Source organism: Mangifera indica, chromosome 15, assembly GCF_011075055.1.
Source record: "Mangifera indica cultivar Alphonso chromosome 15, CATAS_Mindica_2.1, whole genome shotgun sequence".
NCBI classification, from domain to species: domain Eukaryota; kingdom Viridiplantae; phylum Streptophyta; class Magnoliopsida; order Sapindales; family Anacardiaceae; genus Mangifera; species Mangifera indica.
The window spans coordinates 14,481,254-14,498,542 of NC_058151.1; the positions used below are offsets into that span (position 1 = coordinate 14,481,254).

A 17,289-nucleotide genomic window follows, 5' to 3' on the forward strand; every position below is an offset into this window, starting at 1 on the left:
AAAAATTATAAAATTTAAAACTAAAAAGTTATTGAAAATAAATAATATCCTTATTTGGGAACCCCATCTGATAGATAAACCTCAACATGTAATAGATTATACCAGATAAATCAAATGTTTGCTTTGTTATGGTAGATCACACTAATCAACCCTATGTTATTCGTAGTTTTGGCTTTATTGTCTCTTAATTGAATAATTTGGTACTCTCATCCGCTTAATGTTACGGGGATATTCCATCAGGCTTTCACATTTGTTGTGTCATAACTCATAGGAACTCAAATTCACTGAGTGGGGTCGTTTCTGATGATGGCGTCTGAAGCAGGCGTGGCTTTGAGCGTCACGTTTCTTTCAAATTGGCTTTGCTTCTGGCAAAAACCTGCTGCTACCCATTTAGCACACACCATCCAGAAAGCACTTTTTATATTCTGCCTGCCTCTGCTTTCTTCAAAAGCATGTTATTCCCTATTTTCCACGCATGTATCAAGAAAGTATAAGCCCTCCTATAGCTCATTGCTTCAATAGTCAGTTGTCAAACTTCTTTCTTGCATACCTCCCCACCAAAAGCATATAAAATATTCATCATTTGAATTGGATTTTGGCATTCTTTTTCACTAATAATTGTAATATCACACCCTAGATTGTATTTTGAAGGGGGACGTGATTATTTCCCTACATTTTTCTATCATTTAATATTAAAAATTCAAATAAACATCAATTTTGAATACTAATAAAAACGTATTAATATATGAATTAATTATTTTAAAATAAGTATAAAATAATATTCAATCATATAGTGACACATCCAAATTGATATAAACATCACTCATTTTGTGTAATATTTTCAGATTTAGACTAAGCATTGACTTAATTAAAAGGTCAATCGGAGTGATGACATTAGCATTATGTCAACAGCATAATTAAATTTTTATATAAATTAACCTGAAATTAATCAAAAAAAAAAAAATTTGGTCAAGTGGCAAATTTGCCATATGAAGGTTGGGGTTGCGTTTTTGAAACCTGAAAATAAATCCTTGATCATAATAATCAACCAACCGAAGAACACCTAGAGCGCAAAAAATTAGCGATTATAATAATCAACCAACCAAAGAACGCCTAAAGCACAAAACACAACTGGATAGCATGCCAAGACCAAAACATATGCAAACTTATCCCAAGTTGTAGTAATCATATGGTAACTGTAATAATATTGTTGTAATATTGATGTCTTTTTGTCTCCCCTGCCACCTTCACTCTCATCTCATCTCTCCATAACCTCTCAGCTTTTTCTTTTTTTTGTTCTCTGATCATCAGACCTGGTTCCTCACTGTGGACCCTCCCACAAAACAAATCCCACTAGAAAACAAACCATATAAACAACCCCCCCTAAACAACCTCTCACTCTCATTACTCGCAAGAAAACAGAAATAATTTCAAGAGAAAATGGAGGTAAAGAGAGAGAGCAACAAGAGAGAAGTAAAGGAGATTTACACAGTTTTGTTCACAGCTGGAACTGCTCTTCTGATGGCATGTTTGAAGAGAGCTGTGATGTTGATGCTGATTGAGCAATGGCGCTTGTGGGTCTTCCTTGTGCTCAATCTTGTCCTCCTGGCGATTTTCTTCACTTCAATGCACTCAATTTCAAGGGATGAACAAACCCTACAAGGCCATGGCAATGTGCAGAGCAAAAAAGGCTATGGTGGGTGTGAAATTGTTGAAGATAGGAGCGACAATGTGAAGACTGAGAGAATGAGAAGACATAGACAAGAATGTGTTGAAGTTCTTGAAGCTCAGATATTGACTGAAAATGAACAGGAGGGTGTTGTTGAAGAAGATTGTGAAGAGGGTCCAAGGCTTTCAAAGGAGGAGTTGAATGAAAGAGCTGAAGCATTCATTGCAACATTTAGGCAACATTTAATTTTAGATGCAAGAAAAGGCAGAGACATCAACATTCATAACAGAAGAGGTCTAATTAATATTGAACTTTAAATTATTACTAGTATATATTGAGATTTTCCTTTTGACATTGTAATTTCATCCAAAATTTTGGAGCAGAATTTGTGATTTTGCTTTTCTTCTCTAGTTCAAGTCTCGATTGTCTCTATTTGCAGAATCTTTTTCTAAATCAAAGGATAATCAAAGAACAATTGAGGGAAACATAACCTCTACTTTCATCTAATACTCCAACTTTTGAGCAAATAAGTGCAGCAACTTGAACAAGAACAGGACCCCATAAACATCAAGCAGAGCATAGTGTTAAAAGTTGTATTTGATACTTTTGTATTGTTATACGAAGCAGAAAACTGCACATAGTAAGAACTGTAATTGTGTTGGAATTGTCAACCATCTAGTCAATTTGAAGGCGCGACCCAAAGTCCCACTCCCCAATGAGAAGACAAGGACAACAACATTAGGTCGTAAGTAGTGTAGGCTTAACTAATAAAAGTCTTTTAAAATTTCTCTTAAAAATAAACATGGTATAAATTGTCTTAAGAAAAAAAATTATAATATGATTTTAAAGATAAAATATAAGTTTACTACTCTCTTATAAGTGATATAATATTAATAAATATATCCATTATAACGGGAGAGTTATAAAAATGTTAAAATAAATATTGATTCTAATAAACATAGCTCTATTTCGAGTAATTAGAATAAATCACATGCATTCTTTCTCTTTACTACTTGTATTTATTTACTATATTAATTTCACATTTTTCAGTTTCTTCCCAATTCACAAAACTGTGTATAAATAACAAATTTGGGTGTAAAACAACAAAACCCAACAGGGAAATTCAAAACCTCAAAAGCCTTTAAGCCTTTTTTATGTGATCTTTTAACCATGAAAGCTTTATCACAAAGAAAGAGATCAGCATGGTGTTCAAATTATTTTCTATTCTAAAGCAAAATATGCAAAAGCATGATCCTTTCTAAAGTTTCTGGAGAGAGAGAGAGATATGAATGCAGCCTATCAAAAATTTGCAACCTTAAAACATTATTTAAGTTCTTTTTTGGGGATCTTCTTCTAATCATACCCCAACATAACGAAAGATCATTTTTGCACAATTTGAAACCTACTTATCACTTTGCTAAACAACAGAAAAATACATCAAAGCTCCATGTAATTTATCATACAGTAGTATAGTATATTGTATTTCAAATAAAATAATCAATTAATTGTAAATATCAAACATAATGACAAATCATTTAAGATATATAACAATTTAAAAAAAAAAATCGATACGATATACAAAAAAGATGTGTCATTTAACATGTATAATAGATATATTTTCACATATAACAATTTTTACTAATTTAAATTAAAAAAATAACTAAAATACGTTAAACTACTAAATTTAACATGGTTTAACATAGTCTAACATGCTTTAAATTTAAGTGTCAAATTATATTACAAAATACTAGACTATCGGGACTAACATGCCTTGGTGTTATATATTAGAAATATATCCTTTATAGTTTCAATAAAAATATAATTGAGAAATTCTTAAATTAAAATAGTTGAATTTATATTTTAAATAAAACCTCAAACCTTTATATAATAAGCCGTTTGGGGATAGTGGGTGAAGGTTTCATTCAAGTCATAAATGGTGGAGACTGATAGATAACTACAAAGGGTACAGCCTCATCTACCTATGGTTAGAACGTCACAATATATTGAAAGCTATCCTAACTATTAACAATCTTATTTATACAAGGATAAATATTAATGCGTTAAATAAATTGATATATTATCGTATAATTGATTTAATTATTTATTTTATTTTTAATTATATAATGATAATTAAATTATTTAATTATATCATAACATATAAATTTGATTGTATCTCTTAATTTATCATTGTTTATATATAAAACATTATTATATCTTTATTATGTTTCATGCCTCAATAATTTAATAAATGAATAACAAAAAGAAATGCGATGTCCTCCTAAGCAGTTTCCCTTGAATAATTAAATGTTCTGCTCCTTCTTATTGTATAATAAATTTATACCTTTGCATCTTTTCTACAAGTCTTTTGATACCATCAAGATTTTGTCACACTCTATTATTAAAGAATTAGAGCACGAGAATGACCCTTGACTTGTTTGGACAAAATTAATGCTGGGATATCTCTTGAACTAATTGTTAGGAACCACCAACAAAATCTTCCATGAATGTGTCCAAAACTTTGGTACTGGAGATAACAAGACGATCTATTAGTAATATTTAGAAATTATGTTGTTGGACAAGTCTGAATCGACCGCACACAAACTGGTAGAAACAATTACTGAGATGGGCCACATGAGCTATACTAATTGGACTCGTTAGAAGACTCTTGTGGCTGCCACAAAAACTTCTCCGGCACACCTATTTACTTATTTGTCAAGACACTGAAAGTAATTGTACGAATAGTTCTATTATTGACCGTACGATTATCTGACGAAGAAAAAGTTGTCATTTTTAAATCGAGAAGAAAGTTTACCTAGTTGCAGTCACAAGTACTCATGGACACCCACTAAAGGATATTAAATCAAGAAACTTGTATCATATTTCACTTGCCTAACCAGTAAGAGCTACAAGTCAGTAGAATCAGTAAAACAGATAACTCAATTCCATCAATCATTGTCCCTAAATCTGACCGTATGATTGTATGATCAAAGCAAAGTTGAATTGTCCTAATGCTGAGGACCAGCCTGAGTAAACCCAATTGGCTAATTCTATATTAGGGTGTTTAACTTGTACATGTGATGCTGTCACGTAAAAAGATCCACAAGACATTCGTGACTAGCACCACATCCACCTACCATCTCTAATTAACAAGCAAATGATAAAAGCTTGTGAGGCCTATATCGCTTTTTATTCCCTGTCGATTCACTACTGATTAAATTACACCACGAAACATGGACAGGATGAGATTGGGAAGCTTCTTCAATTTTTTCAAATAATGCTCTGCACTGCAGGCTCTATAGTTTCTTGACGCACAATTAATTCTCTTGATCTCTCGGGTTCATCGCTTCATTAGTTAAAGCTTCTGGGTTTGTCTCTTTCTGTCACACTCATTACTTAGGTACATTAACATGGCGATTTGTACAATGACTTCTACAGAAAAATTATATACGCTTAGAGTTGACATTGATGAAACATAGTGCTTCTTCTGCAAGGGCAAAGTGTAACTAAGACTTTATGGATAACCAGAACGATAGCCTAAGATCTAGGAGGTTTTATAAGTGGTTTAAACAGAAGCAAAAGATACCAGAGCCTAACCACTTGAATGAAGTTTCAGGTTAGCTTCTCCTACATATCCTTCTTTTATAGCTATATAGTTATGGCTGGTGAATGTGTTTGGTCTCAATAACTTTTTGGTTGCAGATGGTCGTGAAGGCGATGGGAATGATGAGATGGAAGATAGTTACTTCAGGTCCATGGCAATGGATCCATGCATTTCAAGCAATGAGTTGAGGTGAAGTTTAAAAGGTTTAGTTTGTTTTGTGTTTTGATGATAGATGTATTTTCATATGTTTTTGATTCAGAATCTTTGTGGGAACCTGGAATGTTGCTGGAAGATCTCCCGAAGGGAGCTTGGCTGTAGATTTGGACGAGTGGCTAAATCTAAAGGATGCTGCGGATATTTATGTTCTTGGGTAAGTATTTGTATTCTTCAAAGGTTTTTTCATGCTCATTGCAGTAAACTATTTTTCTGGCTAGCAGCTTCCAAGAGATTGTTCCCTTAAAGACTCGAACTGTGATTGGAGCAGAAGACCCAACAGAAGCAACAAATTGGAATTTACTGATAGGGAAAACTCTCAACAGTAAATACGGATGCCCTTGGTTGACACCCATGTTGAATCCAATCTCGAGTGACAACTACCACTACAATGGCAATCAAGAACCTGAAAAGAGGGTAAATTTTAGTGGCCTTAGAGGGATTCTAATGAGAAACTGGTCAAGAAGCCAACATGAGAAGCTCTACGGAGGCAGTAAGTACAAGCTCATGGCGAGCAAGAAGATGGTGGGAGTGTTTATAAGTGTATGGATGAAGACGGAATTGCTAAGTAAGTACTGCATTTCGAATGTTAAAGTATGCTCAGTAGCTTGTGGCATCATGGGGTATTTGGGAAACAAAGGTTCTGTTTCGGTTAGCTTGTCGATTGAGGGAACTAGTTTTTGCTTCATAGCTGCACACTTGGCTTCTGGTGAGAAGAAAGGCGATGAAGGCCGAAGAAATCACCAAGTCTCAGAGATTTTCCGGCGTACTACGTTTCCTAGATCATCTAAAGATGATGATAATCCACATCCTCTCACCATTTTAGGACATGAGTAAGTGGTCCTCAACAACCTAAAGATGTGCTTGAAGGAAAATTCTAATCCGATCTGACTAATGTTTTCTGTTGGACAGTCAAATATTCTGGTTTGGGGATCTCAACTATAGGCTGTACTTGGAAGACAATTTAGCAAGGCATCTGATAAAGAAGCAAGACTGGAAAGCATTGCAAGAGTTTGATCAGCTTCGCAGGGAACTAGAAGATGGTGGAGTATTTCAAGGTTGGAGAGAAGGAGACATTGAATTTGCACCTACATATAAGTATTCTTTCTCAAATTGCAATCGATACTCTGGTGGAGTTCCGAACAGCTCGGGTGAGAAGCAAAGGACTCCAGCATGGTAAAAATTCCTCAATTGTGCTACTCTAGGAATGACTAAAGCTACTACCAAAACAAATAAGTTGTCTAATTCTGTGTCCTTAATCATGCATGGATCTGGAGGCAGGTGTGACAGAATTCTATGGTATGGGAAAAGAGTTAAACAACTATCCTATTTTCGAAGTGAAAGTAAGTTTTCAGATCATCGGCCAGTCTCTGCCCTATTCTCTACACATGTGGAAGTCATGAAGTCTATAAATCGAATAGGAGTTCAAATCCACTCATTTCTTCCTAGCATTATAACTCCTAAGCAAACTGTAAGATCTGAAAAACGACATACAATGTAGATTATTAATTACTTTTATTTTTATTATTTCAATATTCATGTTTTCAGGGATCAGAAAAGCATAATGAAGAGGAGAACTCTACATTATTGTCATTGACTGTAAAGGATATGGAATCATCATCGACACATATGAAGAATCTATAAATATAACAGATAAAAGTCGACAAAGATGGGTTTTAGCTAGTTAGGATATTGCAGGCTGACTGTGGGGATACAATTTTTTTTTGTTCTTCTCTTTAAATTTCTTTCCGGCTGTCCTGTTACAACTGGGGATTCATTATTTGATCACATATGTTTGACCTCAATAATAGGAAAAAAAAAATAATTGAATAAATGTAATTAACATTCTTTAATATATGTCTCTTCTATAAACTGTACTAAGGAATTCCCCAGCGAATTGAAGCCTGGAACTTATTCAAATAATAAGAGAACTAAGCTTAAGCAGTCTTTATGGAACTTCAAAATACGTAAAAACTTATTCAAAGCAGTTCGGAGTTTTGGTCTCACATTTTGCACTAAACTGACTGTAAATCAAGTTCTTATTTGCAGGAAAAGGCAATCACAACGCCTCAATAGTAGCATTAGCTGGTAAAATACTTACATAGGATCAATTTGCCTGATTTGCACGGAGTATATCACCAAGGGCCTCCACATTCTTTCTGCCACAACTGGGGCACATACACCTTTTCTGCAACTCCTGACTGAGAGAAGCAACTGTCTTTTCCATATCTGAAGTCTGCGTGTTACTAGTTAAGGATATAAATGTTTCTCATTATATTGTCTGTGAATGATGAAATGCTAGAGGTCATTTTTATCCCAAAAATGAAAGGGTTTGTATTTGCTGTTCGTGTGTAGCACTCCCTCCAGACTTTGAAATCATTAGCTATAAATTAGTACTCAGAATACGGTATGCTAAAATCCTAACCTTCAGTTAGTAAAGCTACTGTAGATTTGATAAGGATATCCTGTTAATTCCTGCAATGCTTTGGTTTCAGTCAATATACCCCCCATCAAAGACACCTTTCTTTCAAGATCAGCCAACTCCAACTGGACCTGCAGGGATCCCATAGCGTTTTGATGGATTTAGGACTCAAATTTAGGATCATTTTCATGACATTTTAACTTTTGTTAAACAGGGGAAGGGAAAAGTTGGAGTTGTTTTTATGATTATATTACAATAATCTAAACCCTTTGAAAGATGCACTGTATTTTGTGTTTTTGAAATGCGACTATTACCTGTTTGTAAATATTTTCCTCCTTTTGGTGTGCTTCCTCCGCTTTAGCTATTTGAGAAACCATATCAGTCAGCTTATCCTCAAGAGTTTCTAAAGGAACTTCAGTGTCTTCCTTCTTGCTGAAATTGTGGTCTCCTTCTGAATTGTAGTTAAAAAGGAATTTCATGCCATGAATTTAGATCATTCTAGGTGATGATCAGAATTGTCCGTGAAAATAAAATAAGAAACTAATATGCTACAAGATACACTAAATAGAAAAGAGGAATAGAATTATAGAGAAAATCACCGGCTGCGGTTCCAACAGTAATATCTTTCTGAAAATTGCAAGCTACTGTCATATGGAATTCCCTATAATAAAAAATTAGTTTAAGTATTAGTTATTTTCCAGTTGTTTCCCGGTGCTTACAACCAGAGAGCAGAATTGAAATTAGAATACTACACACATGAAGATCAATCAAATTGAGAACGAACTGTCTTTATGAAATGTCAAGATCATCCGAAAAAGATCATAAAATTGAGCTATGCCAACAACCCACGAACTTAAATGCAGATTGGTAAGTTAACGAAACCTATATAAGATGCAATTGCCGGTACAGAATCTAGAACATCACATGAAAACCAGCAGCTTTTATTAATGGTTTCTAACGTCAGATGTGGGACACCTCATCTCAATTAAGCGTTATTAGTGTAATACCATATAGAAACCAACAGTGTAAAGCACCTCTCACTCTCAAAACCATTTTGAAGAGAAAAGTAACTTAAGTAAATGAGTAAGACCAACCTTATCTTATTGTTAAACTCAAACATTTGGCTAATAAACCCGTCTCTGCATAAAAGCAAAAGGCAGAAAAAAAATAAATAAATAACTCAACCACTTGCAACTTTCTTTCCAATGAATCTAACTTAGGAAAGAAAATTGTACAACTAGTTTTACCTTAAATCAGCTTCTTCTTTCTTTAAACGGCCCAAGCATAAATTTCAATTAATGGGAAAACAAAAATTATTAACAACTAACGTAGAGAGAATATATTTATTTGACAAAAAACAAGTCACGGCGCAGTTTGAACCTTAAGATTCTCCACATCAGATCCAACGGCAAAAATTTCGTCTTGTATTGAACAAATTCTTGACTACAAGTAACCCCATAAATGAATAATCCAATCAAAATCTAATTAAATTCACAACTGATAAAAGTTGAGCAAACCTCCAAGGCATGACACGAATTGTCGTTTAAAGCCAGTTCAACTTCGTATCCTTTAAGCTCTTGCTCAGTTGTTTCTTTAAACTGCTTTGCCTCTTCTAGCTCCGCGTTTGCAGCCTCTAACTCCAATCTTAGCTCTTCTATTCGATTCTTCAAACTAACCACTCTTCTTTCTGCAAATAACAACTCATTTCATTTTCATATCTTAACCTCCAGTTTGGTTGCTTAGAAAATGCAGTAATATTTTTAAGAAAAAAATATGTTCAGCTACTCGGCCATCCCCACTTCCCCACAATTGTACGGACAGGTCTCAGTTTCACACGGCACAGAATTTAACCTCCATTAATATGAATTCGAATTTCGCATCTTCTATTCATAAAAAGAAATTTAAACCTACGGTTAAGAATTTCAAATCGTCTATTCTTCATAAATTGAAATTTAAATACGTAATCAAATTGCTTTCAACTTAATAAGAGAGTTCATTCGCTACACTGAGTTCAGTTAATGATAAAATTTTCTTGCTTATTTTCTGTATAACCAAATAAGCAATAAATTTATTTGGTTCATATATTAATTTTTAAATTCAAATTTTAACGTTGTGTTTGGTTGTCGGGAAAAAGCTTAAGAGAAATAGCCATCATCAAGCCTTCAAACTGCAGTTTGTATGAACTCGTTTAAGTTGCACACTTTGAATCTTAGACTAATTAACAGAACTTCAGGTCTCCGTTTAAAGAATTTAACATATCCGATTATTTATACATTGACATTTCTTTTAACTTCGATAAAATGGTTTCAGCTAATGACATAATTTTTTTCTCAGGAAACAAACAGTCAAAGACATACAAACGGGACGAGAAAAAAGAGTCTGTACGGTCACTAACCTCCTTGAGACTTTTCGGAGGTGAAGTCGCGAATCAGGTTTAGCAGTTGCCTCTTTGGATCGGTTCCCGCCATTTTTGGCTCTTGGAAGAAACTCTCAATTTTTTGAACCGGACTCGCAAGTTGTTGTGGAATTTCGAGGCTCTGGTCATTATATAAGTGCACCCCCTTGGTTTGGGCCTCGGCCCAATATGAATGGCTTTATATTTTGGGGTTACTATCATTTTTCTCCCTAAGTTTCATACTTATATCCTCAATAATTTGAAAATTTTATTTTCTCCCCTTTTTCAGGCTGCTTATTTATTGATAAAGTGGAGGAGTTTATAATTAGGAATAGATTTGATGAGGGTTTGTTAGATATGATCATAAGCTTAAAGGTGTGTTTGGTCCAGAAAATAAATGATTACTATCAGTATTTTTTTTATTAATAACATATAATATTGAAGTTACACTGTCACGTTTTTAGAAATTAAAAGATTATCAATGTATGAAATTTTAATTTTATTAAAATGTTACCATTATTTAATAAATTTAGGTTTAAGTAAAATAATATTTAAGTATTTTTTTATTATAATTTTTAGTCAAGTACATTATTTATTTATACATACTAATTTTTAAGTGTTATTTACCTTTATAATAATTTTTCAGTTATGATACTGAAATTTTTTTAAAACCAAATCCGCCTTAAGGTTGATTGATAATTGCACTACTTTAAAGTATCCGTAAAACTTCGACTAGTGTAATTACAACTAGTTGACCATAAAAATATTTCAATGTTAAAGATTTTCAAGTATGATATTATTTGTACTCAATTTTGTTACTTCATTAACAATGTTATTTATTTTCATTATATATGTTTTATATTTTGTAATTAATTAGGGTTACTAGTAGGGGTGTATTTGAGACGTGTCAACTCAAGTTCAAATTTATATACAATTCAATTAAATTGAATTTGAGTTAAACCTCAAGTTTTACTCGAGTTCTAGGGCTTGTTAATGTTGTTATATCAAAGGTAACCTCACTTATAATTTTTGTTCTTCTCCAGTGATGCTTTAATTTTGTAGGTGAATCTTCTTCTTTTGCATTTCTTATTATTCTTTGATGAGTCATCATCTTCTTTTTCATATAATATTTCACCAACTGATCAAACTAAGATAAATCCTAGGCTAAATGCTCTTGCTACGAATTGAGTTTAAGTCGGCTCAACTCAATATGAATTTATCTTCTAGTATCTTGTAATGTCTTTAAGTAACTCTCACATTGATAACGTACGAAAAAGATGTTGAGTTTGTATATACATCTACATAGTTTAGAGATATTAAAATAAAATTAGTTAAATAACCAACTTTTTAAGTTATTAAGACGTATTTTAGACTGTAAAAATAAAAGTAAAATTATGATAGGTTATATGTATAAAATAGACAATATTTTATGAGGCGGTCGGACTATTAGAGTAGTTTTTTCTTCACCATTCCACCATTTCCTTAATTTCTAAAGGACAATAATTTACTCAGCTACCATTTTGTTTAACATCATAAAGCTTTCCCCACTCAATGAAGTTTGACTCTATGCTTCCACAAATAACTCCATTAACATGACATTTAGCTGTAAGTTGCTGTATTTATTTATTGGAACTATCTAGACCTTCATTTTGGAGGACATCAATTGGTTATGAGGGTCAGCATTTATCTTAATCGGAATTCCACCATTGATAAAGTTGATTCCTTACTTTATTCTTAATGAATTACTTGATTGTGGATGAACAATCAGAAGTTAGGATTCAACAGAAAGCAACAAGCAATAATAAGTAGCCTAAGGAGTGACTTGAATGGTAAAAAAGAAACTTTATGTATAAGTCTTCTTTTACAACATATCAATATTTAACTCCCGACTTTCCTTGTTCAAAAGTTATGCAGCCGATCAATAGGCTCATAATTTGTCCGGCGGCTTCGTCCTTTTAAAAAAAAAAAAAAAAAAAGCAATAGCGAGTGCTTTCTTTCCTTAACTAAATTTGTCTCACTGTTGAGCAGACTTTCAATTATATAATATCACATAGACTTCTGTGTGTGTGGCCTGTCCACGTGCATGCAGAAGCTTTGATTTGGTAAGCCATATAGCAGAAGAGAAAGAGAAGAGTTGTGTTTTGGTTTGTGTGAAAATGGAGGGAGAGAAAAAAGGCAGTAAGGTGAAGAGACAGAAGGGGTCCGTAATGTCCATTTTCATGCAAGCAGACGGTGTGGATTTTTTGTTGATGGGTTTGGGATTCATCGGAGCTGTCAGCGATGGCTTCGCTACACCTGTCATGCTGTTTTTTATTAGTAAATTGGTGAACAGTGTTGGCACCGCATCAACTGGTAACATAGACTCGTTCACCCATAACATTAAGAAGGTTTAATGCATGCTTTCCTTCTCTTCTAATATCCTTGTTTTTATTTCTCTCGGTCCTGCAAACATAGAAGCCTAACTGTAGTTTAATTCAATGATGGCATGCAGTATTCAGTGATCATCTTATACATAGCTTGTGGAAGATGGGTTGCCGGTTTCCTAGGTGGGTTCTCAAATATCAAACTTGTTTTTCTTTAAGATAACAACACCAAATTTTTCCACTCTTATAGAAAGGATACAACTCTTAGATTTTATTATTAAAAAAAAAACAAACTTTTAGAGTAATCATTAGAATTAGAATGAAATAAATTTTCAGTATTTTTAATTAAATGTTATCAAACAAATATTATTATAATTGTTTTTAGTTTCTTCATTTAAAAATTTGAAAGTTTGATTAGAAAGTTCAATTTTAAATAAATAAAATAAAATTTTGTCCATTCAATAATAGCAATATATCGTGGATACTTATTATTCCATTTTTATTATTGAATTTCTATATTTTTCATGAACTTTTGGAAACCGGAAGAGGGATACTGTTGGACAAGAACAGGTGAAAGGCAAGCCACAAGAATGAGAGCTAAATATTTGAAAGCAGTGTTAAGGCAAGATATTGAATACTTTGATTTGAATGTCAGCAGCACCGCAGAAGTCATCACAAACGTCTCTAATGATAGTCTTGTCATTCAAGATGCTATCAGTGAGAAGGTTATCTTATCATTATTAATATGATACTTTTTTCGAATATATGACCAATTTAAATTTAACTCATATCAATATTAATGTGGTAGCTCCCGAACTTTTTGGTGAATGCTGGCACATTTATTGGAGGCTATGTTATCGGATTCTTGCTGCTGTGGAGGCTGACCATTGTTACATTTCCGACTGTTATACTTCTGGTAATTCCTGGAATAATTTGCGGACGGAGTGTGTTGAGCTTAGCTCGGAAGATACGGGAAGAATACAACAAAGCTGGAACAATTGCGGAACAGGCAATCTCTTCAATAACAGCTGTTTATTCATTTGTTGGGGAAACCAAAACTATCAACGAATTCTCTTCGGCCCTGGAAATTTTAGTCGAATTGGGGGTAACACAAGGATTGGCTAAAGGCTGGGCTGTTGGAAGCAACAGCATCGTTTATGCTATTTGGTCTTTTGTAGCTTATTACGGTGCTAGATTGGTCATGTACCACGGTGCTCATGGAGGAACCGTGTTTGCTGTCGCCAACGCCACTTCCAATGGCGGCCAGTAAGTATTAAGTTTTGACTAGCGAGAAATATTGGCTTTAGTGAAAATGAAATATAATAATTCTTTTTTTTTATTGATCAGGGCGATAGGAACTGGTTTGTCTAACTTGAAGTCCATAGCAGAAGCAATGGAAGCAGGAGAGCGTATGATGCAGTTGATGAAAAGAGTACCCAAGATTGATTCAGAAAACTCGGAAGGCCAAATCCTGGAGAGAGTTTCAGGTGAAGTTGAGTTTAGGCATATAGAATTTGCATACCCATCAAGGCCTGAAAGCATAATCTTCAAAGATTTTAGCCTAAAAATTCCAGCAGGAAAGACAGTGGCATTAGTGGGTGGTAGTGGCTCGGGGAAATCCACTGTAATTTCACTTTTACAAAGGTTTTATGACCCAATTGGAGGCGAAATTCTTCTTGATGGAGTTGCCACTGACAAATTACAACTCAAATGGCTAAGGTCACTAATGGGTTTGGTGAGCCAAGAGCCTGTACTGTTTGCAACAACAATTAAAGAGAACATACTTTTTGGCAAAGAAGATGCCACAATGGAAGAAGTTATTGAAGCAGCCAAAGCTTCAAATGCTCACAATTTCATCTCTCAGTTGCCTCAGCAATATGAAACTCAGGTTACTTTTGCTTGTCACTAGTTTAAAGTGCATTTTTGGAATTTGGGTATGCGAAACATTGAAAAAAAAAAAAGTAACAAATGTTGAATTCTAGAAAAAAAAAAATTTCTTATTATCTGTGATGATTTGATGAAAATATTGTTGTATAAAAACAATATGAACAGGTGGGTGAGAGAGGAGTTCAATTGTCAGGTGGGCAAAAACAAAGAATCGCCATTGCGCGAGCACTAATCAAAGCACCCAGGATCCTTCTCTTAGACGAGGCAACAAGCGCACTCGACTCGAAATTAGAGTTGGTTGTTCAAGAAGCCCTTGACAACGCCGCTATTGGACGCACCACTATCATCATTGCTCACCGTCTCTCCACCATCCGCTACGCCGATGTGATTGCTGTCGTGCAAAATGGCCATGTCATAGAAACAGGCTCCCATGATGAGCTCATGCAAGACGAAAATGGTCATTACACTACACTCTTTCGTCTTCAACAAACTGAAAAGGAACAACAAATTGCAAACACCCCAGAAAAGATAATGTTGACAAATCTTATTACTTCTTCATCCATGAATGGCAAATCCTTCAGAACAACAATGGATGTAAACGCTACAGATGACATCAACGATCAAAGAAAGAGAAGCGAAGATGATAACAAGGTCAAGTTGCCAAGTCCACCATCTTTTACGAGATTGTTAGCTTTGAATCTACCAGAATGGAAGCTAGCAACCTTGGGGTGTTTAAGTGCAATCCTTTCCGGTGCTGTTCAACCTGTTTATGCCTTTTTCAAAGCCTCCACGATCCATGTTTTCTTCTTGAAAGATCATGATAAGATTAAAGAGAAGACGAAGATTTATGCTTTGTGTATGATTGGATTAGGATTGTTCTCTTTGTTGGTTAATTTGAGCCAATATTACAATTTTTCTTACATGGGGGAACGCTTAACCAAGAGGATTAGAGAGAGACTGTTTTCAAAGATACTTACCTTTGAAGTTGGATGGTTTGATCGAGAAGAGAACTCTAGTGGTGCTACTTTCTCCCGACTAGCCAAAGATGCAAACGTGGTACGTATTACTTGATAGCTTTCAGTTAATATGTTATAATATTAGGATATAGAATTTTAGTTTTGGACCTTGTTGCAGGGGAGGTCGTTAGTGGGTGATCGTATGTGTCTCATTGTACAAACTGTATCGGCCGTAGCCATGGCTTTCACTATGAGCTTGGTCATTGCATGGAGGCTTGCTTTGGTGATGATCGCATTCCAGCCCCTGAGCATATTATGTATTTATTCTAGGAAAGCTCTACTTAAAAATATGTCGGAGAAGGCTATAAAAGCGCAAGATGAAAGCAGCAAACTGGCTTCAGAAGCTGTTTCCAACTTGAGAACCATCACGGCCTTCTCATCCCAAGATAGAATTATGAAGAGGCTTGAAAAGGCCCAAGAAGGGCCACTAATTGAGAGTGTTCGACAATCATGGTATGCAGGCATAGGCCTTGCCTTCGCACAGAGCCTAACATCTTGCATCTGGGCTTTCCATTTCTTGTATGGTGGCAAGCTCATGAGAGAGGGCCACATCACTTCCAAGGCCTTCTTCCAGACCTTGTTAATCCTCCTGGACACAGGCCGTCTCATTGCTATTGCTGGTACTACAGCTACAGATCTTGCCCAAGGCTCGGATTCTATAAGATCAATCTTTGCTGTATTAGACCGGTATACAAGAATTCAGCCCGATGAATCTGAAGGCTACGCACCTGAAAAAATAACAGGTCACGTAGAATTTCAAGATGTACATTTTGCATACCCTGCTAGACCTGAAGTGATGATTTTCAAAGGCTTTTCCATCAACATTGAAGCTGGAAAATCAGTTGCATTGATCGGACAAAGTGGGTCAGGAAAATCAAAGATTATCAATCTAATCGAACGGTTTTATGATCCTCTTAGCGGTATGGTAAAAATTGATGGTCGAGATATTAAATCATACCACCTTAAGTCATTGAGAAAGCACATTGCACTTGTTAGTCAAGAGCCTGTACTATTTTCTGGTAGCATCAGGGAAAACATCATCTACGGCAAACAAGACCAAGTCGATGAGTCAGAGATCATTGAGGCAGCCAGGGCAGCCAATGCTCATGATTTCATTGCTGGATTGAGTGATGGATATGACACATTGAGTGGGGAAAGGGGAGTTCAATTATCAGGAGGCCAAAAGCAACGCATTGCTCTAGCTCGAGCCATATTGAAGAATGCTACAATATTACTATTAGATGAAACAACTAGTGCCTTGGATAGTAAATCAGAAAAACTAGTGCAGGAGGTGCTTGAGCATATGATGATTGGAAAAACAAGTGTGGTGATAGCTCATAGATTAAGTACCATACAAAATTGTGATCTCATCCTTGTATTAGATAAAGGCTGTGTGGTCGAGAAAGGCAGCCACCAATCTCTGCTGGCCAAAGGATCCCTTGGCGCTTATTACTCATTGGTTAGTCTCCAAAGCACACCAAATAGTAATGCTCACTCCACTATCAATTAAATATTTACTATCTTCTTTAGGCCGTTCAGTCACCTATTATAGAAGATCGCACTTTCTTTTGATGATGCTTAATGACATGGACTCCAAATTAAGGGTATAATTAAGTGCAAAAAAATCAAGAACAATCGAATTAACTATAATTAATACAAGATGTCTTTAAGGCTACTTACCAAAAAAAAAACAAACAAAAAAAAGTTGTTTTTAAGGTGATTT

At 34.8% G+C, this 17,289-nt stretch overlaps 4 protein-coding genes across 12 annotated transcripts; 3 read left to right on the forward strand and 1 right to left on the reverse strand.

The window, feature by feature from the left end:
• Window positions 1–1,440: 1,440 nt before the first annotated feature.
• Window positions 1,441–1,986, forward strand: LOC123197550. The gene has a single exon (XM_044611867.1). It carries the CDS (start codon window positions 1,441–1,443, stop codon window positions 1,984–1,986), a length of 546 nt encoding a protein of 181 aa, XP_044467802.1.
• A 2,803-nt stretch (window positions 1,987–4,789) lies between these two features.
• On the forward strand, window positions 4,790–7,922 carry LOC123197321 (type I inositol polyphosphate 5-phosphatase 4-like). 7 transcript variants are annotated; one of them, XM_044611564.1, is made up of 8 exons: window positions 4,790–5,066; window positions 5,146–5,282; window positions 5,369–5,459; window positions 5,530–5,640; window positions 5,708–6,316; window positions 6,396–6,659; window positions 6,765–6,954; window positions 7,032–7,439. In XM_044611564.1, exons 2-8 carry the CDS (start codon window positions 5,183–5,185, stop codon window positions 7,125–7,127), a joined length of 1,461 nt encoding a protein of 486 aa, XP_044467499.1. In that variant the 5' UTR covers window positions 4,790–5,066; window positions 5,146–5,182; the 3' UTR covers window positions 7,128–7,439. The 7 variants fall into 7 exon arrangements, with proteins under 7 accessions (XP_044467499.1, XP_044467498.1, XP_044467501.1 ...); XM_044611563.1 differs by having other exon boundaries at window positions 5,161–5,282; XM_044611566.1 differs by lacking the exon at window positions 7,032–7,439 and adding an exon at window positions 7,520–7,922 and having other exon boundaries at window positions 4,790–5,282.
• LOC123197322 lies at window positions 7,448–10,411 on the reverse strand. The gene is made up of 9 exons (XM_044611570.1): window positions 10,301–10,411; window positions 9,423–9,592; window positions 9,286–9,348; window positions 9,153–9,172; window positions 9,000–9,044; window positions 8,505–8,566; window positions 8,220–8,356; window positions 7,948–8,036; window positions 7,448–7,723 (listed from the first exon to the last, which is right to left on the reverse strand). The coding sequence occupies exons 1-9, from the start codon at window positions 10,371–10,373 to the stop codon at window positions 7,591–7,593; spliced, it is 792 nt and encodes a 263-aa protein (XP_044467505.1). The 5' UTR covers window positions 10,374–10,411; the 3' UTR covers window positions 7,448–7,590.
• Window positions 10,275–17,085, forward strand: LOC123197319 (ABC transporter B family member 15-like). 3 transcript variants are annotated; one of them, XM_044611561.1, is made up of 8 exons: window positions 10,275–10,286; window positions 12,499–12,687; window positions 12,792–12,846; window positions 13,210–13,388; window positions 13,472–13,929; window positions 14,011–14,551; window positions 14,716–15,606; window positions 15,685–17,085. In XM_044611561.1, the coding sequence occupies exons 2-8, from the start codon at window positions 12,508–12,510 to the stop codon at window positions 17,074–17,076; spliced, it is 3,696 nt and encodes a 1,231-aa protein (XP_044467496.1). In that variant the 5' UTR covers window positions 10,275–10,286; window positions 12,499–12,507; the 3' UTR covers window positions 17,077–17,085. The 3 variants fall into 3 exon arrangements, with proteins under 3 accessions (XP_044467496.1, XP_044467494.1, XP_044467495.1); XM_044611559.1 differs by lacking the exon at window positions 10,275–10,286 and having other exon boundaries at window positions 12,429–12,687; XM_044611560.1 differs by lacking the exon at window positions 10,275–10,286 and having other exon boundaries at window positions 12,429–12,687; window positions 13,234–13,388.
• Window positions 17,086–17,289: the final 204 nt, after the last annotated feature.

Excerpts from the sequence above, each read along its gene's own strand:
- LOC123197550 (XM_044611867.1), top strand. The coding sequence starts at position 1,441 with ATGGAGGTAAAGAGAGAGAGCAACAAGAGAGAAGTAAAGGAGATTTAC.
- LOC123197322 (XM_044611570.1), bottom strand. The coding sequence starts at position 10,373 with ATGGCGGGAACCGATCCAAAGAGGCAACTGCTAAACCTGATTCGCGAC. Across the intron at positions 8,357-8,504 it reads TACTGTTGGAACCGCAGCCG|AAGGAGACCACAATTTCAGC; the intron begins GTGATTTTCTCT and ends ACTACAATTCAG. Across the intron at positions 7,724-7,947 it reads GCATTGCAGGAATTAACAGG|GCAGACTTCAGATATGGAAA; the intron begins ATATCCTTATCA and ends AACTAGTAACAC.
- LOC123197319 (XM_044611559.1), top strand. The coding sequence starts at position 12,457 with ATGGAGGGAGAGAAAAAAGGCAGTAAGGTGAAGAGACAGAAGGGGTCC. Across the intron at positions 12,688-12,791 it reads TCACCCATAACATTAAGAAG|TATTCAGTGATCATCTTATA; the intron begins GTTTAATGCATG and ends GATGGCATGCAG. Across the intron at positions 12,847-13,209 it reads ATGGGTTGCCGGTTTCCTAG|AGGGATACTGTTGGACAAGA; the intron begins GTGGGTTCTCAA and ends GGAAACCGGAAG.
- LOC123197321 (XM_044611562.1), top strand. The coding sequence starts at position 5,183 with ATGGATAACCAGAACGATAGCCTAAGATCTAGGAGGTTTTATAAGTGG. Across the intron at positions 5,460-5,529 it reads ATTTCAAGCAATGAGTTGAG|AATCTTTGTGGGAACCTGGA; the intron begins GTGAAGTTTAAA and ends TTTTTGATTCAG. Across the intron at positions 6,317-6,395 it reads CTCACCATTTTAGGACATGA|TCAAATATTCTGGTTTGGGG; the intron begins GTAAGTGGTCCT and ends TCTGTTGGACAG.